Below are 21,488 nucleotides of genomic sequence, written 5' to 3'. Positions count from 1 at the left end.
TGAGACACCTTGTGCTAATATTCTGTATTGTTATGAAAACCATTTAGACTCTCGGGTTTGCCCTTTCTCTTTTGAGCTGTCATGTCTTAAGCAGCCTTATAAGTCGTTCACCGAAATATAATTTTAGTGACATTTTGATAACCACTATTGTGATCACTAGTGTCTCTGCTGATGTTATCATGTCAGCCATCCTGAGGTATGTACAATTTTGTTATAGAAACTTCTTGTAGCGAGAGTTTGTGAGCGAAAAAGAGATAGGTAGACGAAGATATTTCAAAAGAGTGTAGGGAGTATATGTAGGCGCCTATCCGACACGCCCATATTTATTTGCATGGCCGAGAGATATATACTTCCATCTCTCATTCTATTTGAAGAGATCTCTGCAGCAAGATGAAGAGCTTGTACCTCTGTAGACACGGACATGTACAATGTTTCCCTTCAAGCTATTGCATTTTTGTAATAATTGAAAACACATTCAACATTCAATAAAGGAATAGGGGCAAACTGCAATAATAATTTTGCGAAATTTTCATGTACGCCGCCATATGACCTTTCGCATTGTGCCCGTTTATAACTTCTGTAATAGTGCTCACTGACCTCTTATCAAAAAGAAGCATCTCGGTTATCCTTTAGTAAAGTACATGTACATGTACAAACTATCGTTTCGCAACCGACTCCTTTTTGGCCATCCCCATTACTATGTTAAGTAGCTCCACAAATGGTCCTATGCGCGACCGACCACAGGGTCGATGGCCTTTCAGGCATATTTGTAACGTAGAATACAATAGCGCAGAGGTTAGCATGTCCGCCTATGACGCTGAACGCCTGGGTTCGAATCTTGGCGAGACCATTAGAAAAAAATTTAAGCGGTGGTTTTCCCCTCCTAATGCTGGCAACATTTGTGAGGTACTATACCATGTAAAACTTCTCTCCAAGGAGGTGTCGCACTGTGTCGGCTACAAAAAGGAGGCCCCTTACCATTGAGCTTAAACATGAATCGGACAGCACTCATTGATATGTGAGAAGTTTGCCCCTGTTCCTTAGTGAAATGTTCATGGGCAAAATTTGCGATATCCATAACATCGGAGCGATGCCTTGCTGTGCAGTTTGTTTTCTCTACATAATTCGAGTTGTCATTCATCAAACTATCTTATTATCATTTCATGTGTTTTAGTTATGGGCATTGTGAATGTTCTTTACTGTCCCTCGCTCCCAGTGATTGTACCAAGACGACCCAGCATGTATCCAAATTGTTTGAATAAGAAAAGTAACTGTAAATGGACAGTGCCTTTTAGTTATGGAACTAATAAAGTCATTTGATATGTTCTATCACCCCTTCCTCTTAAATGAGCTTTTTAAGTTTAATCTCCTAAACTCAACGAAGTGGTCGATTGTGAACTACATGCGTGGTTGACAATCATTGTGAGAATTGGCAAGTTGGCATAAAAAACCCTTATGTGAACGACCCACAGGATATTATTCAATAATGGGTTCTTCACGCATAATATTCATCGGGCTCCTTTTTATTTTAGATGAATGAAATTTGAGATTCTTCTTTTTTTTAAATCGGCCAATAAAAAAAATAAATATATATGACATATAAACAAAATGTAAATACTAAATACAAAATGAAACATACAAAAGTAAAAAAGGTATGTAAAAGTAGCGAATTTATAATTATAATAAAATATATTGAATAAAAAAAATTATGAAAGAGAATTTTGCCATTTCAAATATTTATAAATACAAGGTTAATAGCGTTAGTCAAAGATCGAAGTGAATAAAAACATTTTCCAAATCAGAGCTGGGCCAAAGCTTGAAAATTGGTAAAACATAACGATAACTCACTGAGTTTTGTGGCCGCATTTGTTTATAAAAGTGAATCAACACTCAGATGTTATCAGTTCAACCATCAATAGTTTTTATGAATGGAACGTCTACACCCGTTCACATTCCGACAACGTCTAGTGTAATTTTTTAAAAGACTGGAAAAAGTTTTTGTGTGCTGCCGAATATCGAACCTGTGTTCCATTCATCCCATTGAATGTTTACAAAAGCCACACAACATTGCACTACAGCTGGCTATTTGCATACAATGTTTTTGGACTCATTCAATCTTAAGATTGCTAAAAATACGCATTTTGTAGAGATGATTACCCATTTTCACAAAACTAGAAGTAGCGTTAAAGTAGGCTATTTGACAGATTTCCTTTAGAGAACTGTCAAATAAACCTACTATACATCTGTTTTAAGTTGTTAGTCCTCCAAAAAATTATCTGATTTTCATATAAAAGGCTTTACTACTAAAACCCCGTTTACACTGCTCATTAAATTCGGATTTAAGGCTCGCGTCAGATGATTTTATAAAGGGAAAACAGATGATCGAGCCATTAAGTCCGGATTTAAAGAGCAGTGTAAACCGGGTTTAATATTGTGCCACTTTCATTCGCTTGGAAAGCCTAATACTGACTTTGACTTTTCATACGAACCCGTCAAAACGCACTATAAAAAATGGTGCGTGATGATGGTACTGAGTTGTACAAGCAAAATAGTAGCGACATGTCGCTCCATCAGGATAATTTTCCCACAATTTTAATTGCAAATGTTATTAAGTGATCACGAAGTGGGCCGAATCAACACTGCTTCTAAACTGTTGTCTTTGTTGTGTGTTGTTGTTTGGCTTTTGTCTGTGTTCTGACAAAGAAAAGAATCCGTTGAATTTTGCAATAATTTAATTAGCATTTTCGCTGTGAATGAAGTCAGTACTAGGCAAGATATGTCCATTTACAGGTAGTGGCAGTTGCCCAACAAAAAAATTATGAGTGCACTATCTGTCAAAATCAGTCATTAGTGCAACTCTGATTTTGAGTATGTTACTAGTTCGCGCCATTTTTAGTTGTTTGTGTGTGTTATGGTTCTTAACGAGAATGCACACACACACAACCAAAACTCGTTGAAAGATAGTGCACTTCGCGAGAAAAAATTTTACTCAACTGCTTACGCTACACTACCTGGTAATTATATCATGGTACTAGGCTTTATGTCAAAAATGGCTGATTTCATAATAGAAAAACAGATGCTTCAGTGAGTAGAGCCACTGTTTTGATTGACACAGAATTAATACAACTGCAAGTTACATATGCACATCTACTTTTCCACCATCTTTTTAAAGTTTTTTTTACAATGCCGACTAGACTCACTAGGTTCATTTTCAAGTTACTTCGATATTTGACAAAATTTTCACTTTTTTCGGAAGTTCTACCCAATACATACATTTGCTTATATCATTCTCATGGCAAAAATTTTCACCTCACCATACGAGTATATCTCTAAACTTTTAGTTACCTCCACAAATTATATTACAAAAGAAAATATTTCATTTAAAACAATTTAAATGCACTCTCGATCAAGTTACAGTCAAACGATAAACTCAAATCCATCATCACATTCTTAAACCCGTAATAGGAAAATATCCGATTTCAATTAACCCAATACATAAGGAAAACAATAAAAAAAATTTAATTATTTATTTCTAAAGAATGACAACAAATGTAAACAATCGTTTATATACAACATGAATACATACTTTCATACATAAATAAAGAATAATAAAATTATTGACATACATATGTGAAACCCGAAAAAATAAGAAATCTAAATAAATATATATATATATATACAGATAAATATATAAATAATGTTTTATGCATATACAATTGGTTTTACTCAAACAGAAGGAAATTGGGTTGGTGTTGCAACAGTACATATGTATCATGCAAACAAAAATCTGGCATTTTAATAACGTCAAATCTGGCTGGCAGCTGTTTGCATGAGACAACATTTAACACCCCCACACCATAACTCCACCACCACCGTGCTTCACCATTCCAACTAAATTTTGTTTTTCCAGCTCAGTCCCGCACTTGCGCCACACTATTTCCCGACCTTTAATGCCAAAAATACAGAATTTGCTCTCGTCGGAGAAAATAATTTGTTTCCAGAATTCAGGAGGCTTATTGTTGAAAGTATTAGCGAATGCAATTCACTTTGGTCTGTTAATGGCTGAAATATACGGCTTTCTTTGAGAAACTCTTCCATGAAATCCAGCTCTATGTAATATTTTTCTGGCAACTTCGGCACAGGTGCTTTTTTTAAACATTTTCACCAATTTTGGTTGATGTTATACGAGGGTTGTTGCTTGCCATATTAATCACTTTGCGCTCTTCTCTAACGGATAATTTTTTTTGGACGCCCAGGCCGAGGCTTTGAAGTTATAATGCCGGTTTCTTTGTAATTATTAATTACCCGCTGGACAGAAGAATATGTCTTCCATCTGTTCCACCAATATTTCTAAAGCTTTGTCCTTCTTTCCACAGTTTAATAATTATTTTTCTTTCAGATATGCATATTTCCTTTCCTTTAGTTTCCAAATTTATTAATTAAAAAAAACACGTGTAACTTTTACTTGTTAAGATAATGAACTGAAGCTGATCAAAAATAAGAACAAGCATCATAAAAAGTAACGGTACTTTTGAAGTAAACAAAGTGAACGCAGACTTTTTGGTTGTCATAATTTCTTCTTATAAGACAAAAGTACCGTTAGAACAAAAAAGCAAAAGCAAACTTGTATTTTTGTTTTTGTTTTCTAATTTAAGAAATATAAAGAAACAACATCTACAAAAAAACTTAACTTTATTTATTTTTTTATGTTGTTTTTTAATCATTAAAAAAGAAATTGTCACATGAACGCAGACTTTATGGACTTAACATGTACACACACGTATAGTCAAACGCACACAGATTTGTATGCGTGTGTTTGCAAAACGGCGATCAGCATGATGACAATATAACGGATTGCACCAAATGATTGTGGTTGTACAAATGAGACCACCTTTAATTGTTGCAACATGCCGAACAACAAAATTTTCTTTGTTGTGTGTACACACGCACACACAACTACATTTGAACCTTAATTATCCGGCTCTCAGGAAAATCAAAAAACACAATTAATAGTTCTATGAGGTTATATACATACAAGGGTATATAGATAGCGTTTTAAAAAATATATACCATAAGTTAATTTATACTTTAAGTGGAAGCCACTCCGGACGAGACCATCAGAAAAAATTATCAGCGGTGGTTTTCCCCTCCTAATGCTGGCAACATTTGTGAGGTACTATGGCATGTAAATCTTCTCTCCTAAGAGGTGTCGCACTGCGGCACGCCGTTCGGACTCGGCTATAAAAAGGAAGTCCTTTATCATTGAGCTTAAACTTGAATCGGACTGCACTCATTGATATGTGAGAAGTTTGGGCAAAATTTGTTTATGGACAAAATTTACAATACTTTAAGTTAAGCCCCGCTAACACTGCTCATTAAATCCGGATTTAAGGCTCTCCTCAGCTGATGTTATAAAGGGAAAACAGATGATCGAGCCATGATCAGATGATCGGATTTAATAAGCAGTGTAAACGGGATTTTATATAATTATTTAAAGTATTGTATTTTTTATTGTGTATTTTTTGTTTGTATGCGATGTAATGCAGCATCTGGCTCTGAAAATTCTGGAATTCTATTGTTTTCAAGAAATTTCAAAAGAACACTGCATTCCTCTATTGCATGTGCCAATGTGGGTTTTTCTGGGTCTTTTGAATTTCCTTCGTCTGACACTACGGAATCCCCATCAGTTGCGTAATCTTCGCTTTGATTTGCCATACGTATTATTTCGGCATCAGATAAAATAGCACAGGATGTGACCTCATCATCACATCCGATCCACGTTGAGAGGTCATCAATAGAACATCCAGGCGGTATTACAATGTCTGATTGTACAACTGCGGCATGGTTTGCATTTTCGTCATCTTGGGACAGCAGGTTGTTCCAAATATTGTGTAACACTTGTGCTGTTACCTTGTCCCAAGATAGAGCCGCTGTCCACAAAGCTGTCTTAAGGGTAGTACTATATTTGCTTAAGTGAAATTTTTTCACGATTACTTTTTTTAGGTAACAGATTTTGAAGCAAAACAACTTGCTGATTTCATTCAGTATGACATTCGCTCATTCATAAAAGTGTTGTGTTATGATCGAGAGTTTTGTAGTGTTTCAAAAAAGTAACCTTGAAAAACGAATATAGTACCAGCCATTAATATTCAAAGACTTGGCGAAATCATGTCTGCAGTCAAAAATTTTTGGATAATTGATTTTCGGTAATTGCATTTGAAGCTTCGGTTTACCCCTTGATACATAGGTTGAATTAAGCAAAAATTTTACTGCAACGTTTTCAAATTTCAGAACAGTTACATCTGGGTGAGCTGGACAATTATCTACAAGCAAAAGCACCTTGCAGTTCCTATCAAAGCCAATGTTTTGTAGATTTTCTCTTACTTCTGGCACAAAATTGTTGTTGAACCCCTCGAGGAAAAATTCTTGTATTACCCAGGCTCTCTTATTTGATTTATAAACATGTTTTAATACACTTGGATTGACACTTATTCCTATTACCATCTGTTTGCAGCTGTGTGTCTCAGCAGCATTACCAAGCAAAGCAAAGTTATTTTCTCTTTGGATGCTTTGTACCCATCGATGGATAGTTCTTTACCAGTGACCAGTGAATTCTGAGGCAAACACTTCCAAAAATGATATTTTTCGTCAGAGTTATAAATTTGTTTAGTTGACAGATTTTTACTTTGTTGCGGCGGACAAAGTAGATTCCGAAATGCCTCGTCAATATTGATAGGGTGACCTGGAATAGTATGATGCATTAAGACAGCGACGTCATAGCTTTCATAACGCCCTCGTACTTACCTCTCGATTGGAAGATCGTTTATGTCGCTATGACCAGGGACAATAGGGAAAAAGGTCAGGATAATGTATGTACCTCAAGTCAAACTCGGGTGCTATTAACGAGAAGAGGAAGAAATTAATGTAAACAAAGTGTAATACGAGATGGGGTCTAGAAGAGGGACAGCTGTTTATAGTGACTTTTAAACTACTAGTGAATCAGTTAAGGTACAATTAGTACGTGACGTATCCGAATATGGTTTTAGCGTAGAAGTTATTCGATTCTCTATGAGTTGTTTTGCTCGAATAATATTGATGATGATCCAAAATTCATTGGAGAAAGGGAACAAAATATAACCATATGACTAATTCATAGGTTTGAAGACTTACCCAATAACAATCCGCACTATATTTGTAATGCTATTACGGGGCAATTATTGCTGTACTATTTTTGTTTTTTTTTTGCGTCATCCTCTGACCAATGTATGTCACAGATGAATGTGGGAACTCTTTGTGCTGGGTATGTCTACGACACGAGGATTGCACTCCAGCCCTTGAAGCTTTCCTAGTCCCGGGGAGAGAAAAGGTGCGAAGTTTTTTTTGTTTTGCGACCACGAGCTGTAAAGTGGCGTGGCTTGTGTTAAGGAGGGTGATGGATGTGTTGATGCTTGAGTCAGAATGATATGATGTGACAGGAAATACTACGATGAGTTGTAATCTCAAATGTAATGCTTGCGCATTGGCGCCTGTCAAGGCGAAGATTGGTGGGCTGGCCTAAATGAAAGGCGTTTATACGTTATTGAGCAGCACTGAGCATTAGTGAATGTCATTAGGAAAATAGAATTAGGAACTAATAAGAAGATGCCTAATAACAATGACTATAATGGAAAGCTATGAAAATGCGCGGGAAAATAGAGTCGTCTGAGGCTATAAAAAGGAACGGTAGGAGAAAAGACGGCCATTGTTTCATATCCAGCCCTCGCAGCTCTGTGGTAGCATTGTGTTTTTTTTTGCTGTCCGGAACATAGAAAAACGGTTACAATCAATTGTGGTGTTTGGAATGACATATATTGAAGCTGAACTTTGTGCCTCTGTGTGTGTGTTTTTTTTTTATTAAATTGTGGGCGAAAACTTATAAAGTGAGTGTTCTTATACATTTAAGAGGTTAATTGGGTACAACTCAGCAATGTTATCTATGTCCCTTTGTTATCAATTAAAGCGCCCTCAGGAAGAAACCACATCTGTGAGGTTCAACGTAAAGTCTTGTCGGGAGTAAATGGCCAGCGTAGTTTGATAGGGAGGAAAATTGGAATCATCTGTCCCCTGTCGTGGTTGCGACTGCTCCAGGGTTCGGTCCATCATCTGGCAATCATTAAGGCAGGCTATATATGACCAAAACGTCCAAGTTCGGATCCTAAAGGTTGAATAGACGAAAACCCATTTGAGTGGAAGTTCAGGTAAAATTAGACGTAATCAACTTACCGTGGCGGAAAAATTGTGTTCGGGCAATTGCTGCACACATGCGCCAGCGGCCTAGGCAGAGAACCCACCGGGCGAAAAGCGCTGGAATGAGATAGAATACCAATGAAATATTTACTAAAGCCAGCAAAAGAATAATTGTCATAAACCAAAAGAAAAAAAAAAAACAAAAAAAGTATATTCTTTAAATCCACTAAAAAGAAAAAAAATTGCCTTAAATTGAAAAAAAAAAAAAAAACCTTAGACCTTGGGTTAAGTGTATGTTTGTGATGTTTGGTGGTGTTTTATAATGTCTTATGTTTGTAGTTACTAGTTTTAAGTATTTATGCGTGTAAAAGTGTTTAATGCCAGAAATGTTAAATTGTTGGTGAGCGCAGGGTTTACAAGGAAACCATATAGGCCAAAATTGAAAGTTTGATGTGATATGATTTTTATGATACCAATTTAGAGAGCTCTCTCAATTAGGAATTTGTTAGTTTTTTTTTGTGTGCTTTGGAGTGAAAATCAAAAGGCTCCAAGTGTCTATATGATTTTTATTTAATGTGAATTCGTGCCAAATGGCTCACAAAAGATAGAGTAAAGATCTGCTGGTGTTAGAAGCTTCTAGGTTATATATATTTTTTTTTGTGTGTGTTATTTTGTAAAAAAAAAAAAAAAAAAAAAAGGGGAAAGGTTTATTGTAATGTGTTAATGTTAGGCTATTTAAGGACTTTTATAAATAAAACCAAATGTAAAAATTTTATGTCTATGTGAAAATCTAATCATGATGTGCTAATTTTGTTTCGTTAGAGAGGGAAGTAGGGTGTATGTTGTCATAAGGTAAGTGTGTGTGGAAACAGGGGCCCTTTTTAAATTATATTCTTTTGGACTAAAGGGTCAAGGTTGGGCGGGCAATGTGTGGGAGCAGGTACATCAAGTTCCCTTGTTATCAGTGTACGGTGTGTTAGCGTTTTTTTTTGTTTTGTTATGTGTTTATTAGATTTCCTACAATTTTTCTTATTTATTGGTTCATCCTCCTGGGCTAATGGTGGAAGGGTTGGAACCTCCTTGAGACCCGATAGCTAGCTGGACTCCACCATAGCGCCGTTGAAGGCGGAATGCAACAACTTTCAATATATTCGCATAAATCTTCTACAAACAGAGTGGTTAATTCATAATCAGCGCATTCTTTTTCCTGTCACGAATTTACGTTGTCGTTTTTCATGAAAATATTTCGACTTTTAAGTTATTATTTCATCTTAAATTCACAATGAAATTTTATGTCAGGCAATAAATTTGTTAAATTTTAGTCAACTAACCTGAAATTGGGGGTTCTCTTTCTTGACAAAACCATTCGTATATTGCGAAATCAATATTTGGATTTTTAGAATTTTTTAGTGTATGTCTTTTTTTCAAACCATCTATAGATTCACTTCTAGTTTTAAAACTGTTTCTTTAGTTTTTATTAAATCGCATACAGTTTGTTTGCCAACACCGTATCAATCGGGATATTTTTACTGTGAAAAAACTTGCGAATTTCATTCTGTAGGACATTCCCCATAACTTATGAAACAATTATGATAAATTTTTTTTGTTACCATTGAAATTTGTTAGTGTTCAAATCAAAGAACTTTGTTCAACATGTATAAGGATACACTTATAAGTTGAAGTCATGCGAACAGCTGAGTACAATTTTTTTTATTTTTGTTCTGATTTTCCTGTACATCTAAATATCAAATGCTTCATAGCACAGCTGTGATTTTTTCTAATTTTTCTATTTGATCCGATATTCGACACATTAGCAACAAAACAGTGTTATAAGGATGAAAATACAAATATAAACACATTTGAAGTTGTAAAACAATGTTTATTTCTAAGACCACTTTGACATTTCAATTTACGGCATTTGCCACTCAAGGTAGTTCCGTTGGTGGTAGTTTTTTGTTGTTGTGCTAATGACACTACCTCGTAATACTACCATGAACATCGATTATGAAGCTTTATTTTTTTTATTCTCGAATAATTTAATCAAAAGTCAGTTAGAATTTGTCTCAATTTTGAGAACTAAGCATCGGGAACTGCCATGTCTAAAGAATCTTCCACATTGGCTCTCTTAGCACCGGGAGCCACAACACGAACATCGGCACATGATTTGAATGTCTCCTGAATGCCACAACCCATGGCACCAGTACCATCCTCACAAATGCCCCAGTTATTGCCAGCCGTATAGGTTCCACGTAGGACACAATGATTGCAGCTTACACCGGGTGGCAATACCACAGTGGCCTCGACCCTGCCAAGGGTTTTACCCACATAGAACTTATCACTGCCATCGGCAAACTTTAAGGGATATTTGGCGAAACACTCCTCGGACTCGGATTTGAATTCATCCAAATTGCAAAGGCTGTATGTAAGATGACCCATATGATTGGCTGTAATTTGGAAGCCAATCACAGCTGTGTATGTATTCTCAAAAGTTTGGACGATGACACCACTGCCACCATATTTGCCACCCAGTTCGTTTTCACGTGGAGTTGGATCGGCATAATTATCTCCACACAAACCGCACTTGCCGCCATTTTGGCCATGATGAACCTTTTTGGAGGAAGAAAAGGGAAAAAATTGAAATTAAAAAAAAATTAAAGTGGAGAAAGGGAATAAATTGAAATTAAAAAAATAAAGTGGAGAAAAAAGGGGTAAATTGAAATTAAAAAAAAAAATAAGTGGAAATTTTTATTTCGGCTTGAACCAATTTTGGCCTTGCTATTAATGATGTTCCCTTCCATTATCCCCCATAGTGGATAAGGGCTGGGCGATTCGATTTTACTCATTAGTATTCGCTTATAAATTTCTTGCGGGAATTGGTAACTGCGTGTGGAGGCCATGTTAACCCATAAATGGAATGTCCTTGCAATGAACATCTCATATCTAAATCTCTGAATAGCCTTCAAATTCTGCACCATTTTATATTTCTTTGAACAAGATTTCTTTTTTTTACATTCTACTTACACTAAATCCTCCACAATAGTTGGCATTGTCGTTATAATTTGGTATAGCCGAAGAGTCATAACGCCAGCGCGAAGATCTTCCCGGAGGAGACAACATCATGCCATGACCCGTTGTGTAGTCGACATTAGTTAGACTAACGGCAACTATGATTGATATCGCAAGCAACTTCATAGTCTCAACTTTCTACTTTCTTGAATATAATTTCGAATGATGAAAATTGCGGATATTGTCATACTTTTATACCACTCCAAGGCGTTGTTTTCTTCAATCATAATTTCATAAAAATTTATATTGCAATACTAGGGCGTTTCGATGTTAACTTAAGATATACATTTTATAGCAAGTAAAAATGTCTAATCGACGAGTGTGTTTTTCTATTTACTTGCACCTACATTTATATGCGAAATTCTTAGACTATACACAAATAGCCTTCGTTCGAAATCCATTTTCTACCATTCGGATTATAGGCCCGCTCCTTGAAGCTTGGCGGTGGAGCATCCCTCCGTTATATACATAAATGAACCCGATGTGCTTGCCAGATTTTTACTTCACATTCCCAGATACTTTTCGCTTGTTTCAATGAGCCGACATATTCGAGTGTGCTCTGTGTTTCATCTCACTTTCACTTTCTCGCTGCCAAAATTACCTGTTCTGTGATAGCGGAAGAAAATCAATTTTTCGAATTCCCGTTCGAAAAAGGGGCACATGATTTTTCTGCAGAGCCATTAAATTTGCAGACTGAAATATAAAAAAACAAATAATAAAAATACCAACAATTAAGTGTTTATTTGGGTTTACATATGTTTTTCATTTTCTAGGGGAGAAAAAGGCCGCGGAACAACTCAGTGACAGTTTTCGTTTCACTAGCTAAAGTGAGTTTCATAACACACCCGATTATTTGAAAATGTGTTCAAATTCTTCGATTGATACCGGAGAACGGTTTTAATGCTGCTGCTGATTACCTGCAAGTAAGTCCATTCACAAAAATATTGCATATTGTCGCCACCACAAAAACATCAAAACAACAACAAATAACACACCTAACAATCACAAATGAATTTAATATTGAGCGAATTGTGTAAATGTTTTCTGTATTTTATTGCATCACCTTTCATGTGGTTGCTTGAAATTACAAGGTATTACAAAGTGCAGGAAAAAGCAAGATAAATATATTTATTTAAAGGTAGTGGCTGTTGCCCAACAACAAAATATTAAGTGCACTATCTGTCAAAATCAGTGATTAGTGCAACTCTCACTAATTCGCGCCCTTTTTCGTTGTTTGTGTGTGTGTCATGGTTCTTAACTATAACAGTCACACACAACCAAAACTCGTTGACAGATAGTGGACTTCGCGAGAAAAAATTGTACTCGGCTGTGTACACATATAATTTCAAAACAACAACAAATAACACAATTCAAAAAGAGAGCATGCATTGCATTGCATGCCTTCGGTTAATCTCACCTAACACTCCCAAATGCATTTAATATTGAGAGAATAGTGTAAATGTTTTCTGCATTTTATTGCATCACCTTTCATATGGTTGCTTGAAATGTAACGGTATTACAAAATGTAGGAAAAAGGATCGCTACATACAAGTATGTGGCTACGACAACAACAACAATTAATGCTTTCATTCTGTTCTCTGACCGATACACCCTAACATCCAACATATTATTCTGCATAAACAAAAATCAAGGCACTAAACCAAAGCCTTGCCTTAATGATGACCCACCCTCCCGTTGCATGTGATAAAGGAATTATCAGCAATAAGAAAATTCGCCATAATAACGCCTTATTCTTGTTTTCGTACATAAGATTTTTTTATTGTTTTTGTGAGAACTGATTCATGTTGTCACCATACAAACATTAGGGCAATAAAGCTTCAATAAAGATAGAATTCGGATTATATGGTTATCAAATGGTAACCTTCATCATCATACTTTACCTTACCAACGTTACACATAATTGAATTGGACAACAAAACAGATTCTGGGTGTATTATGTAAAAGAAAAAAGGATTGAAATATGATAGGTCAAAGGCATGAATAACAAGTTTCAATGGAAAAGCTAGGTTAAGTTAATGTGGCAGACTCACTTAGACATTTTCGTCTATTGTGATACCGTATGAGCATCCAGAACGCTTTGAAAAGACCAACAACTTGTTCAGATCCCCTAAATCATACAAGTTTTTAAAGAAATGAGAACCTTAAGTGGAACTCCTTCTGACTGCCGGTGCGGGACACTCACATACAACAGATGTTCAATAGTATCTTCTTCCTCGACGTCCTCACGGCTTCGGTTTCAGTCTGTCAGCATGTTTTCCGATCAGACAGTGATCTGTCATGACGGACACAATCACTGAGACGTCTGTTCTTGCCAGCGACAGTAAAGCAGTAGACCTCTTCAAGTTTAGATTAGGCCACATAATTTTGGAATGCTCCTTCATTTCAAATGTGGACACACACCTCCCCGCGGAGGAGGTTTCAAGACGGATTTAAAAAGGTGATCTCACGCGAACAGCTATTAGCAGCCGGTCAGGTTTGTATTAAGATCAAAATTTTTGTTTCCATTCTCTTTGATGTTGTGGTATTTCTCGCATACTCTTTGCTCATGTACGCACATGTATACACACACGCACACAATTTTTTTTATGTGTGTTAGCTTGATGACAATATGGCGGATTGCACCATATGATTTGTGGTTGTTGCACAAATGAGACCACCTTTAAATGTTTCGCCATACCCATGATCCAATTTGGTCTTACGGAACGGAATTAATCTTCGAACAAAAAATCGGTCAACAACGGATGCGAAAATTAGGCTCCAGTTTTCGTTATTGGAGAATATATGCGTCGTATGAATCACGAGCTGTATGACGACGACAGCATAGTTACACGTATCAAAATACAACGGCTGCGTTGGCTAGGCCATGTTTGTCAGAATGAATGGAGAAGCTCCAGCGAAGACGTTTTTGAAGGCAATCATGATGGAAAGATCAAGTAGTGGGAGACACCTCGAAACTTGGTGTCAGAGATTTTAGAAAGATCGCAGAAGTTCGGTTCGCTTGGAACGCTATTCTAAGTTCGGCTATTGGGACAGATGTTCTGTCATAGCAAATTTAAGTGAGTAAGTACTTCTGTGCCGCAATTCCGTAACTTATAACGAACATCTTAATTAAGTTTGTCGACAAAGAAAATCGTTTGCACTAACGAATATATAATTCTCGAATTCCTCGTTAACAGAAATCGTTATCTATTTATGCTCTCTGGCAACTCTACCCGAAAAAAAGAAAAACACAAAGAGGAATCGACAAAAACAATAAATAATTCTTCTCATATCCTGAAATTCTTCTTTTATTAAATTAAAAACGTCACAAATCTAAATAGAATGTATACAATTATTTAGAAAAAGTGCTATTAATACCAATTTATTTGTATAAAACTTTTGCTGACATTTTGTTTCATATAAAGAAACACGAGATAGCGTGATTATTAATTGATTGAACTTACAAATATCCGAAATGTTTTAAGAAAAAACCAGAGAAAAACACTCTAAAGCCATCGTAAATATTTATCTTTATTTATTTCGTTAAAGTAAACACCAAAACATTGTCCGTCGTTTAGTTAACGAATTTCTATTCGTTACCGAAAACAGCTGATTTTAACGATGTCGATTATCGTTAAAAGTGGCTATTGAATACCAAATTCGTAAACTTTCGTGCACCAGCAGCATATTACCCCGAGTATTGCGTTCCAGTTGCAACGGTCTGCGAGGCAAGATCGCGAAATGATGGATTTCATGAGTCGAGAAATCAATAGACGGCAACGCTTGCCATCGCGATACAGGATGTCGTGGGTACAATGTGTTGTAAAAGAATCTCAGACGAGGTAAAGTTTGAGAACTGGTTTTCTTCCGTGCAGCATAGACCTGTATTGTCAGCGCTTGACGTTAGTAAGCGGTTTGCGCGTTTATTCAAGATGCCCAGATCAGGGGCCGAATTACCGCATACGTGATCGAATGCGCTTTCGAATCGAAACAAATTTCATCTCGTATTTATTAGATGTTGTACCCCTTTTATGAACATTTTAGTGTAAAATTTTTTATAAATTAAGTTTGGCAACCCTATGCCTGAGTAGAAGTGTGCGTTTGACAGCTGATCATTCTTTTTAAAATTCTCTATTATACTGTTCTTCAGTTGAAGTATTTTTTCGCGCTTTACATTAAACAAACTGCAGGCTTTTGGAATTTTATCAAGTTTTCCTGTAAATTGGCCGAATCTACAGAGAATCATATTCTCCCAAGCTGGTGTTGAGTTGCATAACCATCGTTGCCGTTGTTATTGCATTGCTATTGCTGAATTCCTAACTGGATATTTTGATATTTTTGTTTTCCTCTTTGCGTGCTGTTGTTGTTGCTGTTGTGTTTGCTGCTTTATTATTTCTGAGCTATGCCGGGAAACAAATCTCTAAAATGTGGTTGCTGCGAGGAGCCAATAAATAAATCTGGGAGTGTGATGTGCAGACTGTGCTCCCGCTGGTTCCATGCCAACTGCGTCAAACTATCGGAGAAAGATTTACTTGCGCTGAGGTCTGTGAAATCAAGCGCCTTTATATGTAACTCGTGTGAAAATAATATTGGCACAAATGGTTTTTTTACTGACATATGCAGTTTAGAAAGAAAGCTGGATGATTTCATCACAAAGAATAATAGTGACCAAATGGCGATTAAAGATGCTTTGGATGATATAAAAACAGAGATGTCTACATGTATGAGTGGCATTAGAGCAGACATTGTTGAATGTAATAAAAAAATAATATCTGTGGAAACTTCAACATCTCTTAGGATTTCCAAGTTGGAAATGGAAAATAACATGTTACATCGACGTCTTAATCGTGGGGACATAATCATTGGTGGCCTACCCGGTGGAATTACTGATTTAGTTGGCACTGTTGTCTCATTAGGTGCTTTCTTCAAGGTTGACATTACTAAGCAAGACATAAACCATGTTTGCTACATAAGTAACCGAAAGTTTATTCTGCTTAAATTAAATAATGTAATGATTCGAGATGCTATTATGAGCGAATACTGGAAAACACGGTCGTTGAGGGTGTGTGACTTTTTTAATGGTGCTGGCAATGATGTTGAACGCCGGGTATATTTAAACGATCACTATTCTCCTGCAGCAAGCCACTTCAACATGATTTGCAAGCAACTACTTCGAAAACAACTGGCTGTTAAATACAGAATCTTGCACGGTGACAATTTGAGGGTCAAGTTATCGTTACATGATGGAAGCGAAGTTATTCGTGGTGTTGATGAGTGCGTTGCGCTTCTTGAGTCGTCTGGTGGCGAAACATCATAATCCGTTCTACACGTACGTTTATTGTAATTCTTAGAGATTTGATTAACAATTTTTTTGGTAAATTTTTCTATTTTCGAAAATTTTTGAATAATTTGAATATTTTTGTATTTTTTTTTTTCTCTATTTCTGAACAAATGTGTAAATACTTCGATTGATTATGTATGTATATAACAAATAATTTGTTAGTTTTTTTTATGGATCTCATAATTTATAATGATCAGCTGCTTAGCAGTAATTTGAATTTAATATATTATATGAATTTAAATTTAATATATTATATGGGTTTTAGGATTTTCTTCGTTATGATTACAAATAGACCTAGTTTACTAATATTTCTCAATTTTTGGCTCCCCGCAACAGAAGATTCTTATACCTTTGATGTCTTCTAACTTAAACCTTGGTCCTGTTGTTAGCAACAACAATTTTATAAACTCAATATTGAGAGAATGTAATGACAAATTAAATGTAGCCCATTTAAATTGCCAGAGCATGAGACCTTCAGCTTACTCATCTAAATTTGATGAACTTAAATCGATTTTATATGAATCTAAGCTTGATGTTGTAGGAATTTCTGAGACCTGGCTTAAATCCCCTGTTTCTTCACGCTCTGTTAATGTTCCAGGATATACTTTACATAGAAATGACCGCAAGAATTCTAGGGGCGGTGGCGTAGGCATATATATTTCATCGAACCTTAAACATAAGTTGGTTTTTAAAAGTTCCATTTTGGGGATGTGTGAGTCTCTCTTTATTGAACTTTATTCTGGTTCGGCTAAGATATTATTTGGGGTTGTATACCTGCCTCCTCCAGGTGATTTTGCCACGTTTGAGGAAACTCATCGTGATCTTTTCATACAGTTTTCCAATATAATAGTTGTTGGTGACTTCAATTGCAACTTGTTCAATATTTCTTCTTCTTCTTTAGTTCGTTCGACCTGCTGTAGATTATGTTTATCCGTTTTGCACAATTCTAGGCCCACACACTTTGATGCAGTGCATGGCACCACAACCTTGTTAGACTTTATGCTCCTGAGTTCTAATTTAAGTGAACATTTATCGGACCAGGTTCAATGCCCTGCGATTTCTCGCCATGCATTGATATTTGCGGCTTTTGATTTTCGCATGAGTAGGACAGATCCCTTTGTGGAATTTTATGACTACAATAACATTGATATGTCTGGAGTTCTTAATTTTTTGGACAGTTTTAATTTCTCTGATATGTACATGTCTTCAGATGTAAATGAAAAGTGTACTATTCTGACAAACCTATTTGAAAGTCTTTTTTCTTTTGTTCCTGTTTTGAGGAAAAGAGTCGTTTTGTTTGGTGATGAGTGGATGAACTCCAACGATATTGTTTTCACTAAGTCTCTGAGGGATATGGCTTACTCTGAGTACCAATTGAACTGAACACCAGAAAACTGGCGAACTTTTTGCAGATATAGAAATAAAACTAAATCTCTTATTCGGAGAGAGAGACGGAAGTATTTTGTAAGACGTTTCGGTGGGCTTAATGCGGATGGTTTATGGAAAGTGCTTCGTGGTTCTGGTTGCATTGGTGATGATGCTTTCGTGTACAATGGCGACATAGATGACGTCAATGAATTCTTTGCGCATGGCGCGCAATCTAATTTGCATGATATTATTGATATCAATACTTTTTCTTTTAGTGAAGATGGATTTTCTTTTGATTGCATTGGTATTGATGATATTGCTGTTGCTATATCTAAGATTAAGTCGAAAGCAATTGGAGTTGATGGAGTTTCTGTGCAGTTCTTAAATATTCTTTTTCCTCATCTATCTGGTGTCATATTGGATTTGGTAAATGCAATTCTGACTTCCTCTGTTTTTCCTACTGCATGGAAAACAGCTCGTGTAGTTCCTATTCCGAAGAGAGCTTCGGTCAATAGCCTGGAAGATCTGAGACCTATTTCCATTCTGCCTGTTTTGTCGAAGGTTTGCGAACATATTATGAAAGATCAGATTCTTTTACAATTTACAAATAGAATTTTTCAAAACCAGCATGGATTTCGTAAAGGCCATAGTACAACCACTTTACTCCTTCAGCTTACGGACTCTATAAGAATGAATAACAATTTGGATAGATTTAGTGTTTTGGTTTCCCTTGATTTGACTAAGGCATTTAATTCCATATCTTACAAGATTTTAGTAGAGAAACTTTGTTCAAAATTCAATTTTTCTTATTCTGCATGCAGACTTATTTTATCCTACTTAGGTGGTAGGTCTCAATTTGTTAGCTTGAATGGCAATGTTTCCTCTATTCTTCCTCTGGCCTCTGGTGTTCCCCAAGGTTCGGTCTTGGGGCCCTTGCTATTTCTTCTATACATAAATGATTTACCTGAATGCTTAGATCTATCTATTTGCACAGTTTTCTTATATGCAGATGATGTTCTACTTCTTTTTAATGGCCAACGTGATTGTCCTGATGCTTTGGAGATTGGAATTAATCGTTGTTTGGGTCAAGTTTGTCGATGGACCAGTACTAATGCCTTCACAATTAACCCGTTAAAGACTAAAGCCTTGTTGTTTGGAAATAATGTGTTTGATTTTCATCTTTTGTTGGGATATGATGAGGTTAGCTTTGTGGATGAGCTTAAGTGTCTTGGGTTGGTACTTGATAAGAATCTAAATTTTGGGGCTCATATTGACCATGTACATAGTAGAGTGTACTATACCCTGCGTAGGATATATTCTACAAACATTTATTTGCCTCTATGGGTTAGAAAACGATTGGCCCATGCATTGTTAATGCCTTCTATTAGATATGGTCTTGAGGTTGTGTCTGGTACTACCATAGGCAACATTCAGAGGTTAAGGCGTATTATTAATATCATTGTTCGATTTGTATTTAGTGTCCGCAGGCGTGAACATGTAACAGAATTCGTCAGAGAGTTTCTTGGTGTTTCCTTCGAGAACTATATCAATTGTACTAACCTGCTGTTGTTTCATAAAATAATTAAAAATGGTGTACCTTTTCCTTTACGCGATTTATTTACCTTCTCCCGTTCGGTTAGAAATACTCAAATTGTTATTGCTAGGATATCATGTTCTTCATACGAAAAGTCTTTCGCTGTACGTATTGCTCGGTGCTGGAATTTTTTACCTATTGATTTGAGAATTTTTTCTCATTCAAACAATGCTTTTCGATTGAAAATTACAGGTTACTTTAACTTTGAGGAATCCTGATTTCTGCTTTTTGCCCCTTTTTTAATTGACTTATTTTTTTCTTTTTCCATATGCTTTTGCTGCCGCTTCTGAACATGTGCCATTTTCTACGCTTGTAGTATTTTTTTTTTTTTTTTTCCTCTTTCATGAATGTTGTTGCTAACATCATAGGATTAGATGCTTTTCATTATTCCTGTTTTGTTTTTAATTGGCTGGGGAGCCTATAATAACCATTTCTTTTTTTTTTGTAATCAAATAAGAATAGTTCATAATTTAGATTTTAGTGAGAGTTAAGTTTTATTTTTGTACTTGGGCATATTGTTACATATGCAATGCGAATTTTTGGCCAAATAGGCTTAGTGTTGCAAAGATGCGAATAAATAAATAAATAAATAAAAATAAATAAATTACGATCGACTTAGACATTAGCGTTCTTAAATTAAAAAAATTCTCCTCCTTATACCATGGCGAAACAGTTAAGGGTGGTCTTATTTGTCAACAACCACAAATCATATGGTGCAATCCGCCATCTTTTCATCAAGCTGATCGACGTTTTGCCAACACACACAAATACATTTGTGTGCGTGTGTGTATACGTGTGCGTACATGAGCAAAGAATATGCGAGAAAGAAGATAACAACAAAGAGAATGCAAACAAAATCCTGTCATCCTAATGCCGTCAAAGCTGGCCGCGTGATACCACCTTTTTAATCCTCCTTGGCCTTATACTAGCAATCGTTGTTGACGCTTACGACTCTCAACGATTAAAACATAAAAGTCTTTGTACAAAATTTCTGCCAAATCGGGTGAGAATTGCGCCCTCTAGAGGCTCAGAAAGTCAAGATATCAGATCGATTTAAACGGCAGCTGTCAGGTTATGTACCGATTTGCGCCAGACTAAGCACAGTTGTATCAGGACATAACAAAACACCTCGTGCAAAATTTCAGCCAAATCGGATGAAAATTGTGCCCTCTAGCGGCTCAAGAAGTCAAGATCGGTTTATATGGCAGCTATACCGGCTTATGAACCGATTAGAACCATACTTAGCACTGTTGTTGCAAGACATAACAAAACACCTCGTGCAAAATTTCAGCCAAATCGGATAAGACCTCTAAAAGTTGAAGAAGTCAAGACCCAAGATCGGTTTAAAAGGCAGCTATATCAGGTTATGAACCGATTTGAACCATACTTAGCACAGTTGTTGAAAGTGACACCAAAACACCACGTGCAAAATTTCAGTCAAATGGGACGAGAAAAACGACGTCAAGGGGTTCAAGAAGTCAAGATCCAAGATCGGTTTATATGGCAGCTATATTAAAACATGCACCGATTTGACCCATCTACAATCCCAACGGACTTACACTAATAAAAATTATTTTTGCAAAATTTCAAGTGGCTAGCTTTACTCCTTCTATAGTTAGCGTGCTTTGGACAGACAGACGGACGGACGGACTTGGCTAAATCGACTTAAAATGTCATGACGATCAATAACATATATACTTTATGGGGTCTTAGACGCATATTTCGAGGTGTTACAAATAGAATGACGAAATTAGTATACCCCCATCCTATGGTGGAGGGTATAAAAATGGAAGTAAAGTCAATCACTTTTGAAAAAAACGGAGACAGACAGTACATACGTCACTGATAAAAGTAATTCTGATCCAAAAATAAAAAAGCAAGCGCAAAAAAACA

General features: G+C 36.2%; 1 protein-coding gene and 2 long non-coding RNA genes across 3 annotated transcripts; all 3 read right to left on the bottom strand.

Moving 5' to 3' along the window:
- Positions 1-3,553: 3,553 nt before the first annotated feature.
- LOC131995216 (uncharacterized) lies at positions 3,554-7,501 on the bottom strand. The gene is made up of 3 exons (XR_009397277.1): positions 7,171-7,501; positions 6,805-6,896; positions 3,554-6,742 (listed from the first exon to the last, which is right to left on the bottom strand). It is a non-coding gene; the product is annotated as an uncharacterized LOC131995216 (long non-coding RNA).
- A 325-nt stretch (positions 7,502-7,826) lies between these two features.
- On the bottom strand, positions 7,827-8,860 carry LOC131995217 (uncharacterized). Its single transcript, XR_009397278.1, has 2 exons — positions 8,263-8,860; positions 7,827-8,194 (listed from the first exon to the last, which is right to left on the bottom strand). It is a non-coding gene; the product is annotated as an uncharacterized LOC131995217 (long non-coding RNA).
- A 1,086-nt stretch (positions 8,861-9,946) lies between these two features.
- LOC106088287 (uncharacterized) lies at positions 9,947-11,457 on the bottom strand. Its single transcript, XM_013253722.2, has 2 exons — positions 11,248-11,457; positions 9,947-10,833 (listed from the first exon to the last, which is right to left on the bottom strand). Exons 1-2 carry the CDS (start codon positions 11,416-11,418, stop codon positions 10,303-10,305), a joined length of 702 nt encoding a protein of 233 aa, XP_013109176.2. The 5' UTR covers positions 11,419-11,457; the 3' UTR covers positions 9,947-10,302.
- Positions 11,458-21,488: the final 10,031 nt, after the last annotated feature.

Source organism: Stomoxys calcitrans, chromosome 2 (assembly GCF_963082655.1).
Source record: "Stomoxys calcitrans chromosome 2, idStoCalc2.1, whole genome shotgun sequence".
In the NCBI taxonomy this organism is placed as follows: domain Eukaryota; kingdom Metazoa; phylum Arthropoda; class Insecta; order Diptera; family Muscidae; genus Stomoxys; species Stomoxys calcitrans.
The sequence above is the reverse complement of the archived record's forward strand: the minus strand, read 5'-3'. Positions and strand labels throughout refer to the sequence as shown.

What these genes read in the sequence shown, in the direction of transcription:
- LOC106088287 (XM_013253722.2), bottom strand. Translation starts at nt 11,418, where the DNA reads ATGAAGTTGCTTGCGATATCAATCATAGTTGCCGTTAGTCTAACTAAT. An exon ending in ACTATTGTGGAGGATTTAGT is followed by an intron (nt 10,834 to 11,247) that starts GTAAGTAGAATG and finishes TCCTCCAAAAAG; the next exon opens with GTTCATCATGGCCAAAATGG.